This window comes from Peromyscus californicus, unplaced genomic scaffold (assembly GCF_007827085.1).
Source record: "Peromyscus californicus insignis strain IS unplaced genomic scaffold, ASM782708v3 Scaffold_13__1_contigs__length_99412109, whole genome shotgun sequence".
Classification (NCBI taxonomy): Eukaryota; Metazoa; Chordata; class Mammalia; order Rodentia; family Cricetidae; genus Peromyscus; species Peromyscus californicus.
Genome location: NW_026294424.1, coordinates 25,404,770 through 25,424,594, shown reverse-complemented (window position 1 = coordinate 25,424,594; position 19,825 = coordinate 25,404,770). Strand labels below are relative to the sequence as shown.

The 19,825-nt window shown below is 41.2% G+C and overlaps 1 protein-coding gene across 1 annotated transcript; it reads right to left on the bottom strand.

Annotated features, from left to right (window-relative positions):
- Positions 1-2,588: 2,588 nt before the first annotated feature.
- Positions 2,589-19,691, bottom strand: Mdh1 (malate dehydrogenase 1). The gene is made up of 9 exons (XM_052734728.1): positions 19,569-19,691; positions 14,240-14,338; positions 13,488-13,584; positions 10,752-10,927; positions 9,179-9,301; positions 5,377-5,553; positions 4,845-4,958; positions 3,932-4,021; positions 2,589-2,921 (listed from the first exon to the last, which is right to left on the bottom strand). Exons 1-9 carry the CDS (start codon positions 19,569-19,571, stop codon positions 2,796-2,798), a joined length of 1,005 nt encoding a protein of 334 aa, XP_052590688.1. The 5' UTR covers positions 19,572-19,691; the 3' UTR covers positions 2,589-2,795.
- Between the last annotated feature and the right edge of the window lie 134 nt (positions 19,692-19,825).

The following is a 19,825-nucleotide window of genomic DNA, read 5'->3' as shown; positions in this document are numbered from 1 at the left end:
TTGGGCTTTCTTTCACTCTTAATAGATAATATTTGTGTTTCCTTCTGGGGACTATCCATGGCTGCTAGAGACCCTTTGCTGGCAGCAGAGTTGAGGTGGTGGGGAATTACATTTTCTATTTCCTGCCCCAAAATGGAGAGGTTTGGGAGGATGAGCAGTTAGTCTCCTTGCTTCAGGACACAAGTTCCTAATTTATAGATAATGGATCCATGCAATATGGAAACTGGTTACAAATAATCTTTTTTGGACTATTTTACTTTATGGATGTGTTGCCTGCATGCATGTATGTGTATCACATACATCATCAGATCCCCTGGAACTGGGCTTGGAGATGGTTACGAACTATGTGGGTGCTGGAGTTGAACCCAGGTCCTCTGCAAGAGCAACGAGTACTCTCTACTGATGAGCCATTTCTCCAGCCTCTAAACAATCTTGTTGAGATCAGGCTATGCCCTATTCTAAGTCACTCCACATTATTTAGAGTAGTGATTTTCCAAGCTGAGCATTGCCCTGGCAGACTCCATCTCCAAGTGCTTTTGACACCATTTTGAGGATGCAGGATAACTCTGCAATTGGGTGGACACATGAATGGCACCATCCATCCAGAACTGTGCACACAGCAGACTGATGAATGACATTCCTGGGAGAGGAAAGCAGACCAGCCATTTATAGGGGTGAATGGAGGCTGTAGAGGCACATGGGGGTATTACAACTGTATCAGGGAATCCATGCCCAAGAAGACCGAGGAAATGGAGTAACACTCGCCTGAACCACATGAAGAGGTGAACAGCTATAGCACTGCACCGGTGATGGTTCTCACTGGCCTGTCCCCTGTCCATCCTGTATTTAGCAAAGCTAGAAAGAGAACTGTCTGTCCTGGAGGCTTCAGCTTGGCTGAAGCTGTTCCCCTGCTGTGGAAACAGCCCACTTCATTGCTTAGGTGGACCTGCTGTCCATCTGTTGGTCCATTCCTTCATCTGGACCTACTCCTGCTCTTTTGCCTCTGCAGCTGGACTCTGAGCTTTGCTTTCAGACCTGTGGCCTCCTGTGGTGTGACTCACTGCCGCTGTAGCTTTTCTCAGGCTCCGTTTTGTTCACTGTCTTCTTAACGTTGGCTTCTCAGACCTCTCTGAAACTCTCCGAGATGCCTTGCCTTTATTTAAAGCCGTTCTGCAGTCTCTGTACACAATACATAGAGATATTCGCTGGGTGGTGTGTAACATGTGATCTGAGAGTGCTATATAAAGGACACAGCAGTGGTTTGTTCCTGAAGGGAGTGGACACATAGCCACCCTTTGGAAGTGAGGTGTATCAGGAGACAGGGCTTTAAGACCATGATCTGACCTTCAGCTGGGAGAGCAATCAAAAACAGTGTGTCAAAAACAGCCTAACAGGGAAAGAAGGGCTTCCCTGTAAAACCTGGGGGGAGGCTTCCGGAGTCAGAGAGCCGTCATGACGGGAAGTCATGACGGGAACGGCAAGAGATGGGGGAGGCCCAAGAGGCTGCAGAGAAACCCCCTGAACAAGTCTGCTGTTTGTAAATTCTCAGGGGCAGGGAGTTTTATACTGTGCGACTTAGTGAGGGATAGCACACGTGACAAAGAGCATGGAAGAGCATAAGTTAAGAGCTGTCTGTCAGCCACAGCAGACCGCTGTCTTAACTCTGTACCAGAAAGAGTTGCGAGTAGGGGGTGAGGTGGTCTGATTTCCTCAGGCTTCAAGCTTGTTTTCCTAGAGTGATCACTGTCTTAAAGGAGTAAGCTGTGACCTAACCTAGCTATTTTTAAGATTAGAATAAAAAACCCATATTCTCCTTGGCTGGAGGTGGGGGTTGAGAGGGTGGATCCAGGATAGCTGGGGTATTTGGGCAAATTGCTATCAATGAAACTGTCATGCCTTGTCAATTTATTGTTAATAAATTTGACACTGAGGAAAGACTGACAGGGTTCATCTGTTTCTGACATAGTGTACTTCCCACACCTTCACTGGTATTGAGCACAAAGATGAAAAGACAATGCATGTTTTCATGGAAAACAGACTGCCTCAAAACCACTTTTTTCAGTATTATATTTCCAATTTTAAATCACAAACATTAACACTGTGGTATATATTGGCCATGAAATATTAATGATTCCTTATTCTGCTATAGAAGAAATTAAGGAAGATAGACTATTACCTGCAGTCTTCTTACAGTTAATTTTAAAATCAAATTATCAGCAAAACATGAACCAACCTTCAAAGATTTAAAAATATAAATGACTTGTCTAAGTAATGAGATCTTTCTAAACTAGATCTGTTGGGCTTTCCATCTGTGTGATGGTTTACTTTATAACACTTTCCATCTTTCTTTTACTGAATTTAAAAAAGTAAAATTACGCTGGCTGGCGGTGGCGGCGGCAGGCAGATCTCTGTGAGTTCGAGGCCAGCCTGGACTACAGAGTGAGTTCCAGGAAAGGCGTAAAGCTACACAGAGAAACCCTGTCTCGGAAAAACAAAAAACAAAAACAAAAGTAAAATTACAATCTGTTGGAGCAAACTGGTTTTCTGAAGATACTAAATATTAGTTAGAAATAGAGGCTGAGACACTATCACTTGAATACACTTTTATTTAGATCAACAGTAACAGCATGATAGACTTTCACAGATCTGAACCATGAAGCTATTTAAACATACTATTTAAAATGTTGCTGTTCACAATTTGAGTATAGCATTATTACTGTTTGGTACTAGGCTCAAAGACGACATTTTGATTCCTCAGCTTTGGGGTATTTATTGACATCAACATGATTGTCTAGTCATGCAGAGGCGAGAAATTCAAAAGCAGTTTCTTTTTCTTCGGCCAGTTCCTTTGCAGTAAGGTCCATCTTCTCACGGGAGAAATCATTAATAGGGAGGCCTTCAACAAACTTCCAGGACTTATTCTGTCAGAGAACAATTGCAAGAGATTCAGTTCAAGTTAAAGTAACCTTTCAGTAGGGGACAGCCTAGCTAGAAATGATATCTCAAAGCACACCTTTTTAAAGTCTAACTCTGAAGAGCCAGTCAAAAGCTAGAGTCCATTTTTAAAATTCACACTGGGGATGAAACCCAGCCAGCATCTCCTACATACTAGGCAAGAGCTCTTCCAGAACACATGGCCTAAGCCCAAGTCATAATTATCAATGAACTACAAGCACTCTAGTGTGGGGGAGCAAATGTACCCCATATGAATGAGTATTCATGACATGAGCACCACCACCATGCCAAGGACCCCAATGCTTCCAACTCATTGGAATGGCAAGGCCCCTTCCTCTGGTCCTAGCAGATATTGACAGTGTATGCAAAAGTATCAGCCACATCAAACAAGCTTCCTCCTCCTGCATGACTGCTCCCCTACAGAGACCTCCTACTTTAGCAGTCTGCCTCCTGTTCAGCTGTATATGATAGAGGCTCTGAGTTCCTAGGTTACTGCTGGTGTAACTTCATCCGAGTCCCTGACCCACCCAATCCCAGCTTTCTGAACATGTCTGTGATTTTTTCATTCCCTCAGTTCAATCCCAAAGCCATGAGTATCACAACACTTGAGTTTAAAACTCACTGAATTTTGAAAGAAACCCACAGAAAGTTACAATGAACTATACCATGATTATAATAAAGAATAATGTTCAGTACTCTATAGGTTTATGAGAAAATAAGATTCTATTTATGGGTACAATGCAGAATTACTGTAATAACAAAGTATCTAGCAGCAAGAGTTGAATCTTGCTTTCCATACTAGTTTCAGTATTTAATTAATGACTTGGCATTAGAAGGAATATCTACTTTAGGGATATATATATATATATATATATATATATATATATATATATATATCTATCTCGCATAAATAGATACTATGTATGTGTGTGTGTGCGCACGCGCGCGCGTGCATTCCTCTTTGATGTCATCCCACCTTGATCACGACAGGGAACGAGTAGAGGAGGTCATCAGGAACACCATAGGAGTTGCCATCAGAGATAACGCCCATTGACACGAACTCTCCCTGAAGAAGATTCACACTATTATGGCTCACAGGGATTGGTTTATACAACCAACTAACAAACTACAATGAAAGCAGGTGATTCCTTGACTGCATGCATGACTACTGTGTGAGGAGCACAGCAGTGCTGGTTCACACACATCCCCTTACCCACTCTTCCAGATCATGTGGAAAGTGGGTCACAGCTCCACCACTCTTATTTTTTTGAGATTGAACAAAAATTTTTATTTATATGTATGTGTGTGTGCATGCACATGTGTGTGCAGGTCCCTTGGAGCTGGACTTAAAGGTGGTTGAGCTGCCTGACATGGGTGCTAGGAATGAACTTGGGTCTTCTGCAAGAGAAGCAAGCATTCTTAACTGCTGAGCCATCTCTCTCCAGCCCCAAACACCACCCTTATTTTATAGTTGAGAATCCTATGGCCCAATCCTGGTTTCAAGAATGGCAGCCGGGTGGTGGTGGTGCACGCCTTTCATCCCAGCACTTGGGAGGCCGAGCCAGGTTGTTCTCTGTGAGTTCGAGGCCAGCCTGGTCTATAGAGTGAGTTCCAGGAAAGGCGCAAAGCTACACAGAGAAACCCTGTCTCAAAGAACCAAAAAAAAAAAAAAAAAAAAAAGAAAAGAATGGCTTACCATATATAACTGCCTTTAACTCCTAACATCCTTGGTGATAAATGTCATGTAACAACACAGCTTAGAAAGGTTAAGGAACATTCCTGGGCTCCCAGGCTCGAGGAAATGAACTGAACTGGCATAATTGCTCTTTTTACACTCTAGCACCAAGGGACAAAACTGGAAGAATGGCCGGTACAAACGAGAACCTCACCTCTGGGGTTCCAAACCAGATGTCTCTGATGTGGTCAGAGATGGCTTTTGCGGCAGACATTGCACTGGACAGTTTCCGAGCCTTGATGACAGCAGCACCACGCTGTTGCACAGTCTGGGTGTGAGCACAGAGAGACAGTGTTATCTGAGCACGACAGCAAAATTCTCATCAGTTCCACATCTACCCTGCAGTGAAAGGTCGCTGCAACCATAGCTTACTGAGTTTCCTCCTATCCTAATTCAGTTATAAGCACCAGACTTTTTGGATAAAGAAGTAGAAATTCCTACCGAACATGCAACAAACTAAACACAGAGAACAGATCTTGGCACAAACAAAACTAGATGGCTCAGTTCTTTTGACTTGGACAGTAATCTCGACTGTTACACAACAAGTCAGATCGGACGATGAGAACTGTCTTTGTATGACCCAAAGAACACGAACAGTCTGCAGAGCCACCGGCCACACTCCGCTCAGTAGTGTGGTTTGTCTGTCTGTCCCTGGCTGAGTGCTCGGCAGAGGGCGCAGGCCTTACCGTGATGAACTCCCCCTTGAGCCAGCTGTCATCTTTCAGGGCTTCGTACACACCGACTTCCTTTCCTTGCAACTTCACCTTCGCATGATTGACATCTGGATACTGAGTTGATGAGTGATTCCCCCAGATAATGACATTCTTTACATCATCAGCAGTTACCCCGAGTTTAAGAGCAATCTAGTTCAATTTAAAACAAACACATCAGTTGGACAATTGATTTTTATTGCAGATTCTGACTTGTTTAACAGAGGCTCTTATGTAAAGGAAAAAAGCTTCAGAAACGTTAAGCAAATACAAGCTAAAAACACAGATTTAAAAAAAGGCCAATTTTACTGCTCAGCAATGTCCTAAAGCACTCAGTGGTGTCAACAACTATGAACCTGAAGCATTGCAGTGAATAAGAATAAAGAGCAGAGAGCATCCTGTAATTCATGATTAGATTATCACTATAGTAAGTTTCTTTGCTCAGCAGGTCATCAGATCCTTAATACATAAATATGAGCTTTATTTTGTTACTGCGTACATGGAAGGCCAACTTACCGATTGACTGTTCAGACACTTTTGGTATATGTATTCTATTTTGGTGAAATTTTTGTTACATATAATATATAAATTAATTTTCAATTAGTCTTAATTAAAGATACTAGTATAAGAAGGGACTCATATTACCAAACTGTGACTGTTCCTATTTTATAGATTTGAGGACTAAAATAAAGGAGGCTACAGATGTGACTTATGACAGAATGGTCACATTCTGATAAACTGATCAGACGCTGAAAATAGTCTAAGCTGAGATGCACTTAAGACACAGAACATAATAAACAGTTTAGCTTGCTTTAAACACATTCAGAACATTTGCACTAGCCTGTAGCTAAGCAAAACAAAATTTGCTCACACAGTTCTATACCACAATTTTGAATACATTTATGAATACTTACACTAATATCTGTACCTTGGGTAAAAGTCCCAAGTGCACTAAGAACTCAAGAGCTCCTGACCCCTTGACTATCAGCTTTAACTACTGCAGAACAGTGAAGCCCAGCAGCCTGCAGGCTTCTCCCACTGCAGGCCCTTAGGTCCTTTACTTCCTTTGTTCATGTGCCTTTGGTCTCTCACTCCTCTGATCTCTTGAGCTAATAGTCCTTTGGGCAACAAAGGACAGATGTTATGTGCCCAGCAGATGCTGCTTCTGAAAGGCAGTCATGTCAGAACCAGTGAAATTAATACATACAAAGGATAACATTTCTTGCTTCCTTAGGCAAACTTTCAAGTCTGTCATGTAGACCTGCTCAGTTTTTGACTAATTCTCCAATCCTTGTAATTTTCTTCCCCCAACAGCAGAGCACTGTCAAATCATCTTGTGCATATGTACATATTGTGTGTATACATCCAGCTTTGGGTTTTACATGCACAGCAGAGTTCAGGTGACAGATCAGTCAGTAGGTAACTAAAGCTTCTGAATTTTTGAATAAATAATGGAGGACTTGTAACGATTCATGAAAGAAATTTTATTTTGGGTTTAATTACTTTTCATTTGGAATAACAACATCTATAAGAGGAAGAAAATGCTTCTTCAGAAGCTTCTGACGGCTCTCACTGTGCCAGACTGACAGAATGAAACCGCCTGGCCAAGGGCTTGTGAGTCAGTGTGTGTGCCAAATGTGATGTACCACGAGAATGTCACTCTTGGTTCATTCATGACTTTTGCCCCTACGAGGGAAACTGTTTCATGCACTGGGACAAAGTGCCATTCTGTGACACTTGTGGAAGCAGAACTGTCCAACCTCTGCTTCTGCTAAGCCGGCTCATGAGGAGGCTTCGGTGTCATCTCACCTCTTCCGACTCTGTAGAACTAAGGTCAGCCCACATCTAAGACATAGCAAACTTCGCTTATACCTGTCCTCCAGTTGGATTCCATCCCTTCCGGCTACCACACTGCCTACAGCCCAAAGCATCTCACTGAATAACTGCCTATATTAACTGGGATGTTGAAGAATATTTATGGGATGAGTCTTTCAACTTTAGGCTATATATCTCTTAATAATAAAAACAATAATAGCAATTTTTACTGTGCTTTTATTATGTAATAGCATGGTAAGGGCTAGTAAGATGTATTTAGTTCACTTAGTACTGCTGTCTAGAACATATACAGGGGTTAGTTTATATCCAAGTAAATCTAGAAGCTCCATCATTACTTAGCTCTGTGACTTTGGGCAGGCTCCCTGATCTCTTTGGGTCTCATGTTTCTTATCTATAAAACAAGTGCAATAAATGCCTTGTACAGTCACCATGAGAATCAAAAGCTACCTAAAGCATCAATCTTGTAGTAAAGTTAATATATGCAAATTATTTTATCTTTTTTTTTTCCCCTGGAGCTGAGGACCAAACCCAGGGCCTTGCGCTGGGCAAGTGCTCTACCACTGAGCTAAATCCCCAACCCCTATTTTATCTTTTATTGGATATTCCAGAGCTGAAAGAGTCAACTCTCAGTGTAAGACAGTGGTTTTTTATTTTCTAACTTTAAACTCATATAATTTCCTGTTTTAAAAAAAGTTTTCTTCAAGCTAACATAATAAATAGCACAACTCCCATAGACCTATACAGAAGCCACGCTCTGTGGCTGAAGGATGGACACACAGTGCCAGAGAAAAGGAAAGAGTGCTGTGTCTGAGAACTCCAGAACAGAGAAGGCTGCAGAAGCTAGCCTGAATGAGTGCCTTAGCTCCCAGTGTTCTGAAGAGCTACTGACGTCCTAGTCACCGATGCCTTCACGTCTTTATCTAAGTCTCCTGGAAGGAATACTTTGATAATATTAAAAATTATGTAAATTATTTTAAAATATTAAAATTGAGCATTAAAATCTAATTTTGATTGCTCAGCTGCAGAGAAAAGTGAGAATAAACACCACTCAAGTCTTTTGTTCTATAAGCTTCACACATGACACGATTAAACTATGTGCTGTGTGTTATTTCATTTGTAACTTTTTTTTGTTTTTATTTATTTACTTTGTTTTTTCATTCCAACCAAAGTTTCCTCCCCCTCCTCCCATGGATATCAGCCAGCCATGGTATATCAAGTTGCAGTGAGACTAGGCACCTCCTCTTCTGCTAAGGCAATCTGGTAGGAGGAAAGGGTCCCCAAAGCAGGCAACAGAGTAAGAGAACACCTGCTTTTACTGTTAGGAGTCTCCTAAGAAGATCAAGTTACACACTGTCCCATCTATGCAGAATGCCCAGGTCAGTCCTTGCAGGCTCCCTGGTTGTCCGTTCAGTCTCTGTGAGGCCCTAGGAGCCAGGTTAGTTGGGTCTGTGGGCTTTCTGGTGGTGCCCTTGACTCCACTGGCTTCTACAGTCCTTCCTCCTCCTCTTCCACAGGATTCCCTGAGCTCTGCCTAGTGTTTGGCTGTGGGTCTCTGCATCTGTTTCCATCAGTTGCTGGGTGAAGCTTCTCTGATTACAGTTGGGCTAGGCACCAACTAGTTCTCACTGGTGTGGACTGCTTTGTAACTAATTTTTAACTACTATAACAAGGCAACATTAGCAACTGTGTTGAATTATAATTGGTATATACATACACACACACAGGTTCACAATTGGTTACTTGAAGATAAAACTAAGGAGGCAGGCCAGCCCCTGGCCTTTAGAGGATAGATCCAAAGACTCCTTAACTTTTAATTTAAACAAAGGAATAGTTTCCTGCTCAACAAGAACAACAAACACACAAACCAAAATTTAATTATTTTAAAAAAGGAAAAAGTTTTACAGCCTAAATCTTTAAGTTTTAAAAGCCAAAATCTTCTTACCTGAGATTTTGCTCGGTTGTGGTCCAAGCGAGTCAGGCAACTGAAGTTCTCCTTGGGGATGGACGGGGCTGCCTTGGAGGCCGTCAGGCAGTTTGTGTTGGCTGGGTTCCCCACGACAATGACCTAGGTGGGTAGGAGGCACAAAGACACACAGACCACACACCTGTCTTAGAACTGGACTAAACATGTCAAACAGGTACCTTTTTAAAATCAGATTTCTATGACATACAAGTCAGTTTCCAGCTGGCAATATTCACAACCCAAGGGACACATCTTTATGTTTTACTATGGAGACAGATCATTCATCTATTTACCACAAAAAGCAAGAAATCTAAAGCTTCATCTCAGAGTTTGAGTCATTCATAAAATTTTTTTTGAAAGTTTTTTTTAGGAAATCAATTTTTCTTTGTGAATTAAGTGTTTCTTAAACTGGTCTAATCCTAAGAATTACCTGGGCTATTTGCTAAAATACAGATTTTCTTCACAATTCCTCTAAATCTAATGAGTCAAATATACACACACATCTTTTTTGCCCTGTGAGCACCAACTGCCTCTGGGTGTCCCAGTGTGTGAATATTTCCCCCAACAAAGACTTTTTTGCAGGGGTATAATTACCATGTAAACAGAACCACAAATCCCAAGCAGCCCAAGTTTTACCAGTCTGAATACCTCTGTAATCTTTTACCAAGAGACCTGTGTGTTCCTAATAGTTCTTTTTTTTTTTTTTTTTTTTTTTTTTTTTTTTAAAGATTTATTTATTAAGTATACAGCATGTATGACAGCAGTCCAGAAGAGGGCACCAGATCTCATTACAGATGGTTGTGAGCCACCATGTGGTTGCTGGGAATTGAACTCAGGACCTCTGGAAGAGCAGTCAGTGCTTTTAACCTCTGAGCCATCTCTCCAGCCCCCCTCCTAATAGTTCTTATTTTTTGTTAATGATTAGCAAAGATAACTATTTAAAATGAAATTGACAGAAAGCAAAAATGTAGACAACTATGAAGTATTATAAATAGGTCACTCGTAAAGAGCGGTTTTGGAGCTGGAAGGTGGTGGCGCACGCCTTTAATCCCAGCACTCAGGAGGCAGAGGCAGGTGGATCTCTGTGAGTTCAATGCCAGTCTGGTCTACAAAACGAGTTCCAGGATAGCCAGGGCTGTTAAATAGAGAAACCACCTTGAAAGACAAAACAAAAACTCAAAAGAGTGGTTTTGAAATATTAAGACAAATTTAGAATGAATATAAACAGCTACAGAGAAGAGGGAGTCATGCCAACTCAGTTTAAGAGACAGACTGTAACAATTCTGTCTGAAGAATATGAACACTCAGAAGCTGTGTCTCCTGTGACTGAGAACAAAGGCATTTAGCAGCCATTTTCCAAAATACACAGATGAATCGGAAGTTCTCAACAAGTTCCCTCTAGCAAAGTCACAAGAAGGCTGCCATGTCTGAACCTAGCAACCTTTGTAAAAACTGGAAACAAAATCAAGCAATTCTCCTGGCATTTAAACATCAAAAGCAGAAGTTTGAAAATGCAAATAAGAAAGAGATTGTCAAATATGCTGCCAGTCACCTTTACTGATTTCTTGGCATATTTCTCCAAGGCACTGCCCTGGGCTTTGAAGATTTTCACATTGGCTTTCAGGAGGTCTTTCCTCTCCATGCCTTCTCTTCTTGGCATGGAGCCCACAAGGACAGCCACATCCAGGTCTTTGAAGGCAATCTCTTCTTTGTCTGTTGCAATGATATCTGTGGACAAGGCAAAAGCACACAGAGCTACTTAAGGCCAAGTTTCCCTTTTCATACTGAATCTACTTATTCTTTTAAACTGTGGTAAATGTTTATTTTTATAGTTCACAGTGATATACTTTTCAGATGCCTAAAAAAAAAAAAGATAATACATTCATTTAACACCCCTAAGAACAAAGGAGTGTTGTGGAATATTATTTTAAGGTGTGTTACATTTGTTTATGGTGTGGAACATTTGCTTTAATGATGCAAAGATGTGTTGCATTCTTTTATGTTGCATTTGTTTAGCTCTGTGAAGTTGTGTTACTGTGTTTGTCTAAAACACCTGATGGTCTAATAAACAGCTGAACGGCCAATAGCGAGACAGGAGAAGGACAGTCAGGGCTGCCAGGCAGAGAGAATCAATAGAAGGAGAAACCTGGGAGGAAAAGAAGTTCAAGAGCTGAGAGATGGCTCAGCAGTTACGAGTACTGACTGCTCTTCCAGAGGTCCTGGGTTCAAATCCCAGCACCCACATGGCAGCTCACAATTGTCTGTAACACCAGTTCTAGGGACTCAACACCCTTACACAGACATAGATTCAGGCAAAATACCAATACACATAAATAAAAATAAATAATAAAAAAAAAGTTCAAGGAGAGAGAAAAGAAGGGGCCAGCCACCCAGCTATACATCTAGCCATGGAGTAAGAGTGAAAGTAAGATATATAGAAGTTAAAAAAAAAAAAAGTAAGAAAAGCCCAGAGGCAAAAGATAAATGGGATAATTTAAGAAAAGCTGGCAAGAAACAAGCCAAGTTAAGGCCGGGCATTTGTAAGTATTAATAAGCCTCCTTCTATGTGTGATTTATTTGGGAGCTGGGTAGAGGCCCCCCCCCCCAAAAGACCAAAGACCAAAAGAGTAGAAAAAATAATCAACAACACAGGAGAAAGTCAATAATTATTTTGTATTTCTTACATCAATAATTACCAAATTAAAATAGCTCTATAGCTTTTATCTTTCACATAATTATGTATGATACAGAGTCTTTGGAAATAACATTTGTTTTTTTTTTCATTTATTACCATAGATAGTACAAAGAGAAACCAATTCACTTAGTCTTTAGATTTTAATTACTTTGAGGTTTAAGATACCAGGTACAGCTGGGCGGTGGTGGGGCATGCCTTCGATCTCAGCACTCAGGAGGTAGAGCCAGGCAGATCTGTGAGTTCAAGGTCAGCCTGGGCTACAGAGTGAGTTCCAGGGCAGGCACAAAGCTACACAGAGAAGCCCTGTCTTGAAAAACAAAAACAAAAACAAAACAAAACAAAAAAAACAAAAAAAAAAGATACCAAGTACAAATTGAAAAATAATGTTTACTAGGGCATAATGTACCAGGGATAATGCTAAGGATTGTATTCTACCAAACGTTATCTTCACATTTCACAGATGAAGAACTAAGGCATAAGAAATTGATAAGATAGGGAGGTCAGTCCAGAGTTCAACTGGACAAACACATATACCTTGTGTTTTTGATTAAGGAACATGCAGCGTTGCTTTCCTTTGAGCGTATTACAAAGGCCATGGCCGAGAGTCAGCATTTCTATATGTAAGTCTCAGGCCAGTAAGCACGTCAGTCAGGTTGCTGAGTCCCCAAATAGAGGAACATCAGAAGAAAAAAAAGTACCCATCTTCCTTTTCTAGTCACACATCCTTTGTCAAACTGTCCCTTTCCGGCCACATCATAGCAGCCTGAGGACACTGGGTCCATTAAAGACAGCAGAGGAACCAGCAGAAAAGGGAAATGGAAATGGAAATGGAAGATGCCAAGAGGAAGCCGACATGAAAGGGCTGTGGGTAAGGGAAGGGCCTAGCGCAATCAGGTATTCCTTTAGACTAAAGCTCAGAGCCACACAACCAAATGATCTGGACAGGAGAGTCTCTCGTCTAGGAAATGCCTGACTAGACAGAGATCATGTTTTCCTTCAAGGTGCACAACACTAAGGACAATTTACCCGTCTCAACCCAGTGCTTGGCAGATGAAAGGGGACATATATGAGGGACCAGCATATATGAATGCCTAGGCAGCACATAGGACCAGCATATATGAATGCCTAGGCAGCACATAGGACCAGCATATATGAATGCCTAGGCAGCACATAGGACCAGCATATATGAATGCCTAGGCAGCACATAGCCTTGGAGAACATGCTGTGGAATGGAGATTTTTCTGTTACACGATGCTACTATTACTTCTAAGTAGACTTCAAATAATAGCACAATGCAAACAACCTGGTGGGATAATTCTTGAGCATATTATATCTAATTATAAATTATTGTTATAAATATATGTAGATGTGAGAAAAAACAAGCCCTTGACTTGCCACTAATTATTTCTTGCTTTTGCACTTATTTATTATTGGTATTCATGTTTAAAAAGTAGTGTAGTTCAAAAAACAACAACAAAAAATACTTTTGTGAAACAATTTCTAATTGACAATCTTTAAGAAGAATCTAAAAACTTCACCTTTGGTAAGATACGAAGTGCCATGTAATCTGTGTTCTCTGACTTCCCTACTCACCTTTCAGAAGGGGAAGAGCACAGTCTTGCAGTTCCATCAGGACACCATCCAGAACAGCCATCATGGGGGTGATATCCAGCAGCACAAGAATGATGGGCTGTCAAAGAGCGAGGACAGCAGGTCGGTGGAGTGGGCGGCACTCACTCTCAAAGCCCCGCCCCAGTTCTGTCTGGATACACTTAGCTTCCACTAATCAGTCATAATTACGGAAGGGAGATGCCACAGCTTGCTTTTACTAGTGGTTGTAGGTATGATTTCATTTTAGATAGCTAACAATAACTACAATATCTGACATGAAGGGAAAATTCAACTATCTGTAGGTCAAGAGAAAGAATCAATACTTTAGAAAAGGATTTTAGTGTACAGAAAACAGACTTGCTAGAATTGGGGTTGCCTGTTTCCTGTGGGGGTAGACTATTCAGGTGATTGTCTGGGTTCAAAACAGCATCGCTGGAAAGAAAGAACAGATGGAACAACTTTCTCATAGGACTGCCCTTCTCCCAGTCACTCTCATCAGTGACACACTGTTACCTGCTGGTTGCACTAAGCTAAGTAAACACGAACTCTGATTTCAAGCATGGTCAGTCAGTCCTGCAGGGTAGCCTATAAACATCTTACTAGCTTCTACTAACAGCGAAGGACTTATTACAGGTATTGGGACTGCCTCTTCATTCACCATTTGCAACTAGATACAGAACCTGATTAAGAACATTCTTTTACTACAATGCCAAGGTTTATAGACATGCGCCTACCTGGTCTTTACCAAAGACAGATCCATTTCCAATACTGTACAACAGTGAATATGCAATCTGACCAGCTGCTCCAGTCACAAGGACTCTGATTGGTTCAGACTGTAATGAAAAAGAGCCAGTCACAGCTTATTAAAGTGTTAGTTTAATAAGGCAAACCATGATTTAAAAGGGAGTATGAGACCTGCAAGTCTCTTCCTAGCTTAGTAGAAAGCTAACCTCTAGGCTTGTTTTCAGGAAAGACAGAATGGACAAATGAACTATGCAACTTACCAAGTGTGTCCTTCGTCGGCACACTTATGAAGCATTAACTTTTACTCAACAGAAGCAAAACCCACAAAACTGAATTTACTTACGCAACTGTGTCCATTTTTGGGGGACATTTTGCCAAAAACTAGGCCCACAAGATCATATCCATATTATGAGATGATATAAACCCAGGCAGGTCAGAGGAGCCTCGCAGATCTTTATCATGCAAATCCTGACTCGCACCTCATCAGAATCCTGCACACTAGGAAAAGGTATAGCAGTGACTAAAACCTTTCCCTTTAAACCAAAAAGGTTTAATGAAACAATTCTGCTTTGACTTAACTACCCAAAGAGCAAAAACAACCCTGCATTTACTTAGAAGCAGGGTCTCCCTATGTAGATCAGGCTAGCCTAAAGCTCACAGAGATCCACCTGCCTCTACCCCTGAGTGCTGACATTAAAGGTGTGCATTACAATGCTCAGTGTTAAGCCTTTATTTTACAAGTTATATTTGTTTAAAAATATATGGGGTGGGAGTATACATGACACAGCATGCTGTGAGGGTTGGTTCTTTCCTTCCCTTGTGTGGGTCCTGGGGATTAAACTCAGGCTGTAAGACCTGACAGCAGGTTCCCTTTACCCACTGAGCCATCTTGCTGGTCTAAGCCTTTAATTTTTTTTTTCAAGTAGAAAATTATTAACATCTGGAATATAATAAATTTTAGTATTAAATATTGTAGTAAATCAGCACTAGCTGACAATCTGATTCCAAGGGAAAAGTATGTTTTAAAAGGAGGAAGAGAAACCATAGAAAAAGTATAATAGTTATATAATAGGAAAAAAGCAGCTTTACAGTCTAAGAGACTCTGAATAAAAGAAGACACACAGACAAAAATAACAACTGTATTCAAAATGAGGGCTGAGTACTGGAAAAAGTTTAAATTAAGCTCAGTGAATTTATAGGCTAGGATGAAGAGAAAGTGTCCCTTCCCTGACGATGCTGGGCACTGTGCTTGCAGTGTGTGTCACCCTGGTCCCTCCGTGCATGAAGAAATGACCCGCTAAATTGATGGACATAGAAACATTTCATCTCTCTTTTTTTAGAACAGTCTCTTCTAGGTGAGTCATCGTCTGAGATGGGAAGATGGGTGGCCTGAAGTCAGCAGCACTCAGTGACTTGGTCCCCACAGATGGCAAAAAAGAAAATTCAGGAAATAAGTATTAATTGTTACAAAGAAATAAATTTGACCATAGTAGATTTTACTTGCTTTTCTTCCTCAAAAACATGCCCAGGATAGGAGTAGAAAAATATATCAAAGATAAAACCTCAGAAAGCTATGGAGAAAAATTCTCCTTGATCTCTGGATCTCTCCCCTGTTTCCATATCTCTAGATATATTAAACTTAATATCTACATAAACCAATTTCAATAAAAATATATACCTATATTAATTAATATGTACTTAATAAAACATGTATCTATGTCCAAAATAAACTCTATGTATGAACAGCACTCATTATCCTATATGGTTACTTTCTGCTATACACAGCTTTACGATATATGTTCTAATATATCATTAGGAGCCAATACTATTATAGACCTGTATATATATTTCATCTTGCCATCTTTCCTTTTGAAGTTGAGAAATGGGAAGGGAGAAGCTGTTTCCCTCTTCTGGGGGCTTTGCCTATTTCATCTTCCTGAATTCAATCCACTGCTATATCTCAACTGATAGATAAAAACAGGTGCACAGCTAGAACCCAAGTACTTGCTTAAGAAATAGCTGGATCATGTAAATAAAGACTGAAATGTACACAATTGGAAGCAAATTGAATGTACTTTAAAAAAAATGAAGATACTTTATACATGTACACATGTATTGAGAAGACTGGAAACTGAGGGGCCACATTTCAGCTGTACTAAGCAAAACTGTGTCACAATTTTGAAATATTTTTATTACATTTATTTGAGTGTGTGGGTGGGAGAACACCATGGACATTGCCTCTGAGATTCCTACATCCTGCAGTTATATATTTCCATGTCTGTCACTCAGCTAGACTGTGATGTTCCCTTGAGAGCAGTTTGCCTTTGATTAAAATTTGCACTCTTCATACAGGTTTCAACATATATTTACTGAATGAATAATGTAAAGGTAAAGCTTAAGGGTAAGTGTAAAGAAAAGATAAAACAAAAACAAAACCACACTGATATCTAGGCATGGTGGCACATGCCTGCAATCCTAGGGCTGGGAGGTGAACATGAAGGTCAGGAGTTCCAAGAGGCCAGCATGGGCTACATGAAACCCTGTTTCAAAAACAAACAACCAAAGATCATCAGCCCCTTCAAGATCATCACCACCAACCCCCCCAAAAGATCATCACCACCAACCCCATCCCAAAAGATCATCACCACCAACCTCACCCCAAATTTGATTTGAACAGCACAAAGCAAACTGGGATAAGAAATGAGGGGGAGCTGGAAGGTGGTGGTGCATGCCTTTAAACGTGGTACCAGGGAGGGGGCCAGCCTAGTCTACAGAGAGAGAGTTCTAGAATAGCCAAGGCTACACATAAAAACCCTGTCTTGAAAACAAACAAAAACAAAGCAACCCTCCCCCCAAAAACAAAAGAAAACAAAGCAAAAAAAAAAAAAAGAAAAAGAAAAAGGAAGAATGTGCCAATCACATCTATAAAGTTTAACCTTCCAAAAATTCTAGCTGATGGTTAGAACGGAGTAATGTAGCCATTTTTCAAAAATGTGTTCCCAGTATCACAGTCTGTAGTGAAGAGGCTGTGGCCAACTAATCAACAGTTAATTCTACTCCAGCAGGTTCCCTCTGTGTCTGGGCCATTCCATCATAAGAGCTGTCTTAGTATCTGCATGATGATGATGTAGGCAAAGGAAACCATCAGTTTGGTTCTTAGTGCTCTCCTGAGACACTGCAGTTGGAAAGTTGGGTAGTAGAATCCCACTGACTTCCCACAATGCAACAGTACCAATGCAGGTTACTATTCTTTGCTCAGATATCTGGGCATTCTGCCAAAATCCAAAAAGGAATGGCTTCTCTTTCGGCAGGGCATTAATGACCTTCCTGAGGATACAGGCTGTCTTAAAAATGTGCTATTTAGTTGAAAAGCTTTAATTGTAGTTTTCCCCTTTGTTATTCCACAGAATAGCATTCCTTTTTTACTTTCTAGTTTACTGCAATACAAAAGAGAAGTGGTGTCATTCCCGTCCCTCAGGTACTCTTAGGTCACTCCCTTATGGACAATGGCAAAGAGTTCATTTAAAAAATGCTTTTGATTGGCTTACAAAAAGACAGCTCTTTTCTTTCTGAGACAGAGTCTCCCTATGTAGCCCTGGCTGGATGGAACTTGGTACATAGAGCAGGCTGGTTTTGAAATCACAGAGCTCCGTGTGTCTCTGCCTCCCAAGAGATGCGATTTAAGGCATGCACCACCACAGGCATGCACCACCACACTGAGCAGAACTGACAGCTCTTTTCTAAATCAGCAATTTGCTCACACACTCTTCCCAGGACACAAGAAGGTTCTGAATCATGTGAGACTGCAACCTGACAGAACTCTTCTACCTGGCACATGCCATCTGGCATATGCCATCTGGCACAGATGTGACCTTCTAGGGGTGAGGCTGGTTCTGTCTACTGTATAGGGAATGCATCAGGGGCCCTGGATCTCCATGACCTTGGGAAATCAATGACCTTGCCAGGCTGTTTTAAGATTAGATGAAATTATTTCCAAATCCCCTTTAAACTTCAGAATTCCAGTATTCTGAAAGATGAGGAATAAAGCTATCAGATATTACATGCTGGCATTATGGGTTTATATCTTAACGGGTAACTTCAGCTACTGAAATTACAGAATGACTTGCTAAATGTGTGATACAGTCAAGGTAAAATGGGAAGAAGAAGAGACCCAAATCTTGTGACCTTGAGAAATTCATATTCTGGGTCTCAAGAACTAAGTTTCAGTATTTTAAGTGGGGCTTTGGTTAAGATGATTTTTTAAAGGTTTTCATCTAGATCTAAAATTCTAAAGTCTGAAGTTCTTGGGTAACCACCCCCATTTTATGACTAAAATCATTACAGTAGAAACCACTTAAGCCATAATTTAAATAACTACTTATGTGCCAAAATAACATTTACTGGGAATTAGTAGTTGTCCCTTTGGGGTCTCTTATAGAGGTTGAGGGAGTTTTTGTCCCTGCTTTGAAACATGTCTTTTCGGGTTCTGTGAAATTTCCAATTCATCCAAATATTTTCTCATACTCCCTATCTTGGGATTAAAGGAGAAAAAGTATTTTCAAAATATAAATTCTAAAGTACTGTAGCAATTTCCAGTCTGGTGATAAATGTCACCTTCAAAGAGCATGCAGATTATTCCTACGTCAGAGTTCCTTCACCCCCCCTCCCCCGCAGCTGGGACAAGACAGGAAGATCCAGCGATCTAGAGCTTTCAACAAGATGGTTGCGCTACATTTGCAAGTAGGTATGCTGCAATACGTGACAGAATAGTAAAGAATATCCACACTAATTGTTTGACTAGCGATGCTAACGAGCCCTGGCATTACATAAGAAGATCAAGAATAGGTTTTTCAGTAACATTTTTTTTCCCCCTTGAAATTAGATATGGCAGAAACATGTCTCCTGAAAACTGGGATCATAACCTGGAGCACTACCTACCTCAACATCACAGGCCTACTCCTTCCAAGAGCTTAAGTGACGAAATAGAGGTTAGGACCCAATTCTTTCCCTCCCACCAAATCTCATCCCCGTCAAATCCTCAAACGTCCTTCGGAGAAAATTTTGTCCCTCAGCCATGCGTCAGGATCGAAACACGTCTCTCCAAGGACAACGACTTCTCTAGAGTCCTTTTAAGAACTCCCTGATAGATGCAACCCCCCTTCCAAATACTGGATTACTGCGACAGTCTGCGAGGATGAGTGGGGTTTTGCAAACCGCGCGAAGGACAGCGCCTGGCATTACTGCTTCTCCAAAGCGCGTCAAGCACAGGATGAAGCCGAGAGGCCGGAGCTGCTGCAGGATCCAGGAGCCCATACTCACCATTATTGAGAATTGCGTGGACGATTTGTGCACCTGCAAAGGCGGTCTTCAGGAGTCAGGTCACCTCTACAGCGGAACCGACTCTGGGAGTGAGCGCTGAGCTCGCCAGGGAAGGTTCGGCTGGATCTCTCCTGCACTTTCTGGGAAGTGTAGTTCATCCGGCGGGTCTCTGGCACCCATCTCCGTGTATTCCTGACAGTGAGAAACTACAGTTCCCGAAAGGCCCTCCTTTCTGCTCGCTTCGCGGACTGCAAAGT

Excerpts from the sequence above, each read along its gene's own strand:
- Mdh1 (XM_052734728.1), bottom strand. Across the intron at positions 4,959-5,376 it reads TCAAGGGGGAGTTCATCACG|ACTGTGCAACAGCGTGGTGC; the intron begins GTAAGGCCTGCG and ends GCTCACACCCAG. Across the intron at positions 2,922-3,931 it reads CGTTCCCTGTCGTGATCAAG|AATAAGTCCTGGAAGTTTGT; the intron begins GTGGGATGACAT and ends GTTCTCTGACAG.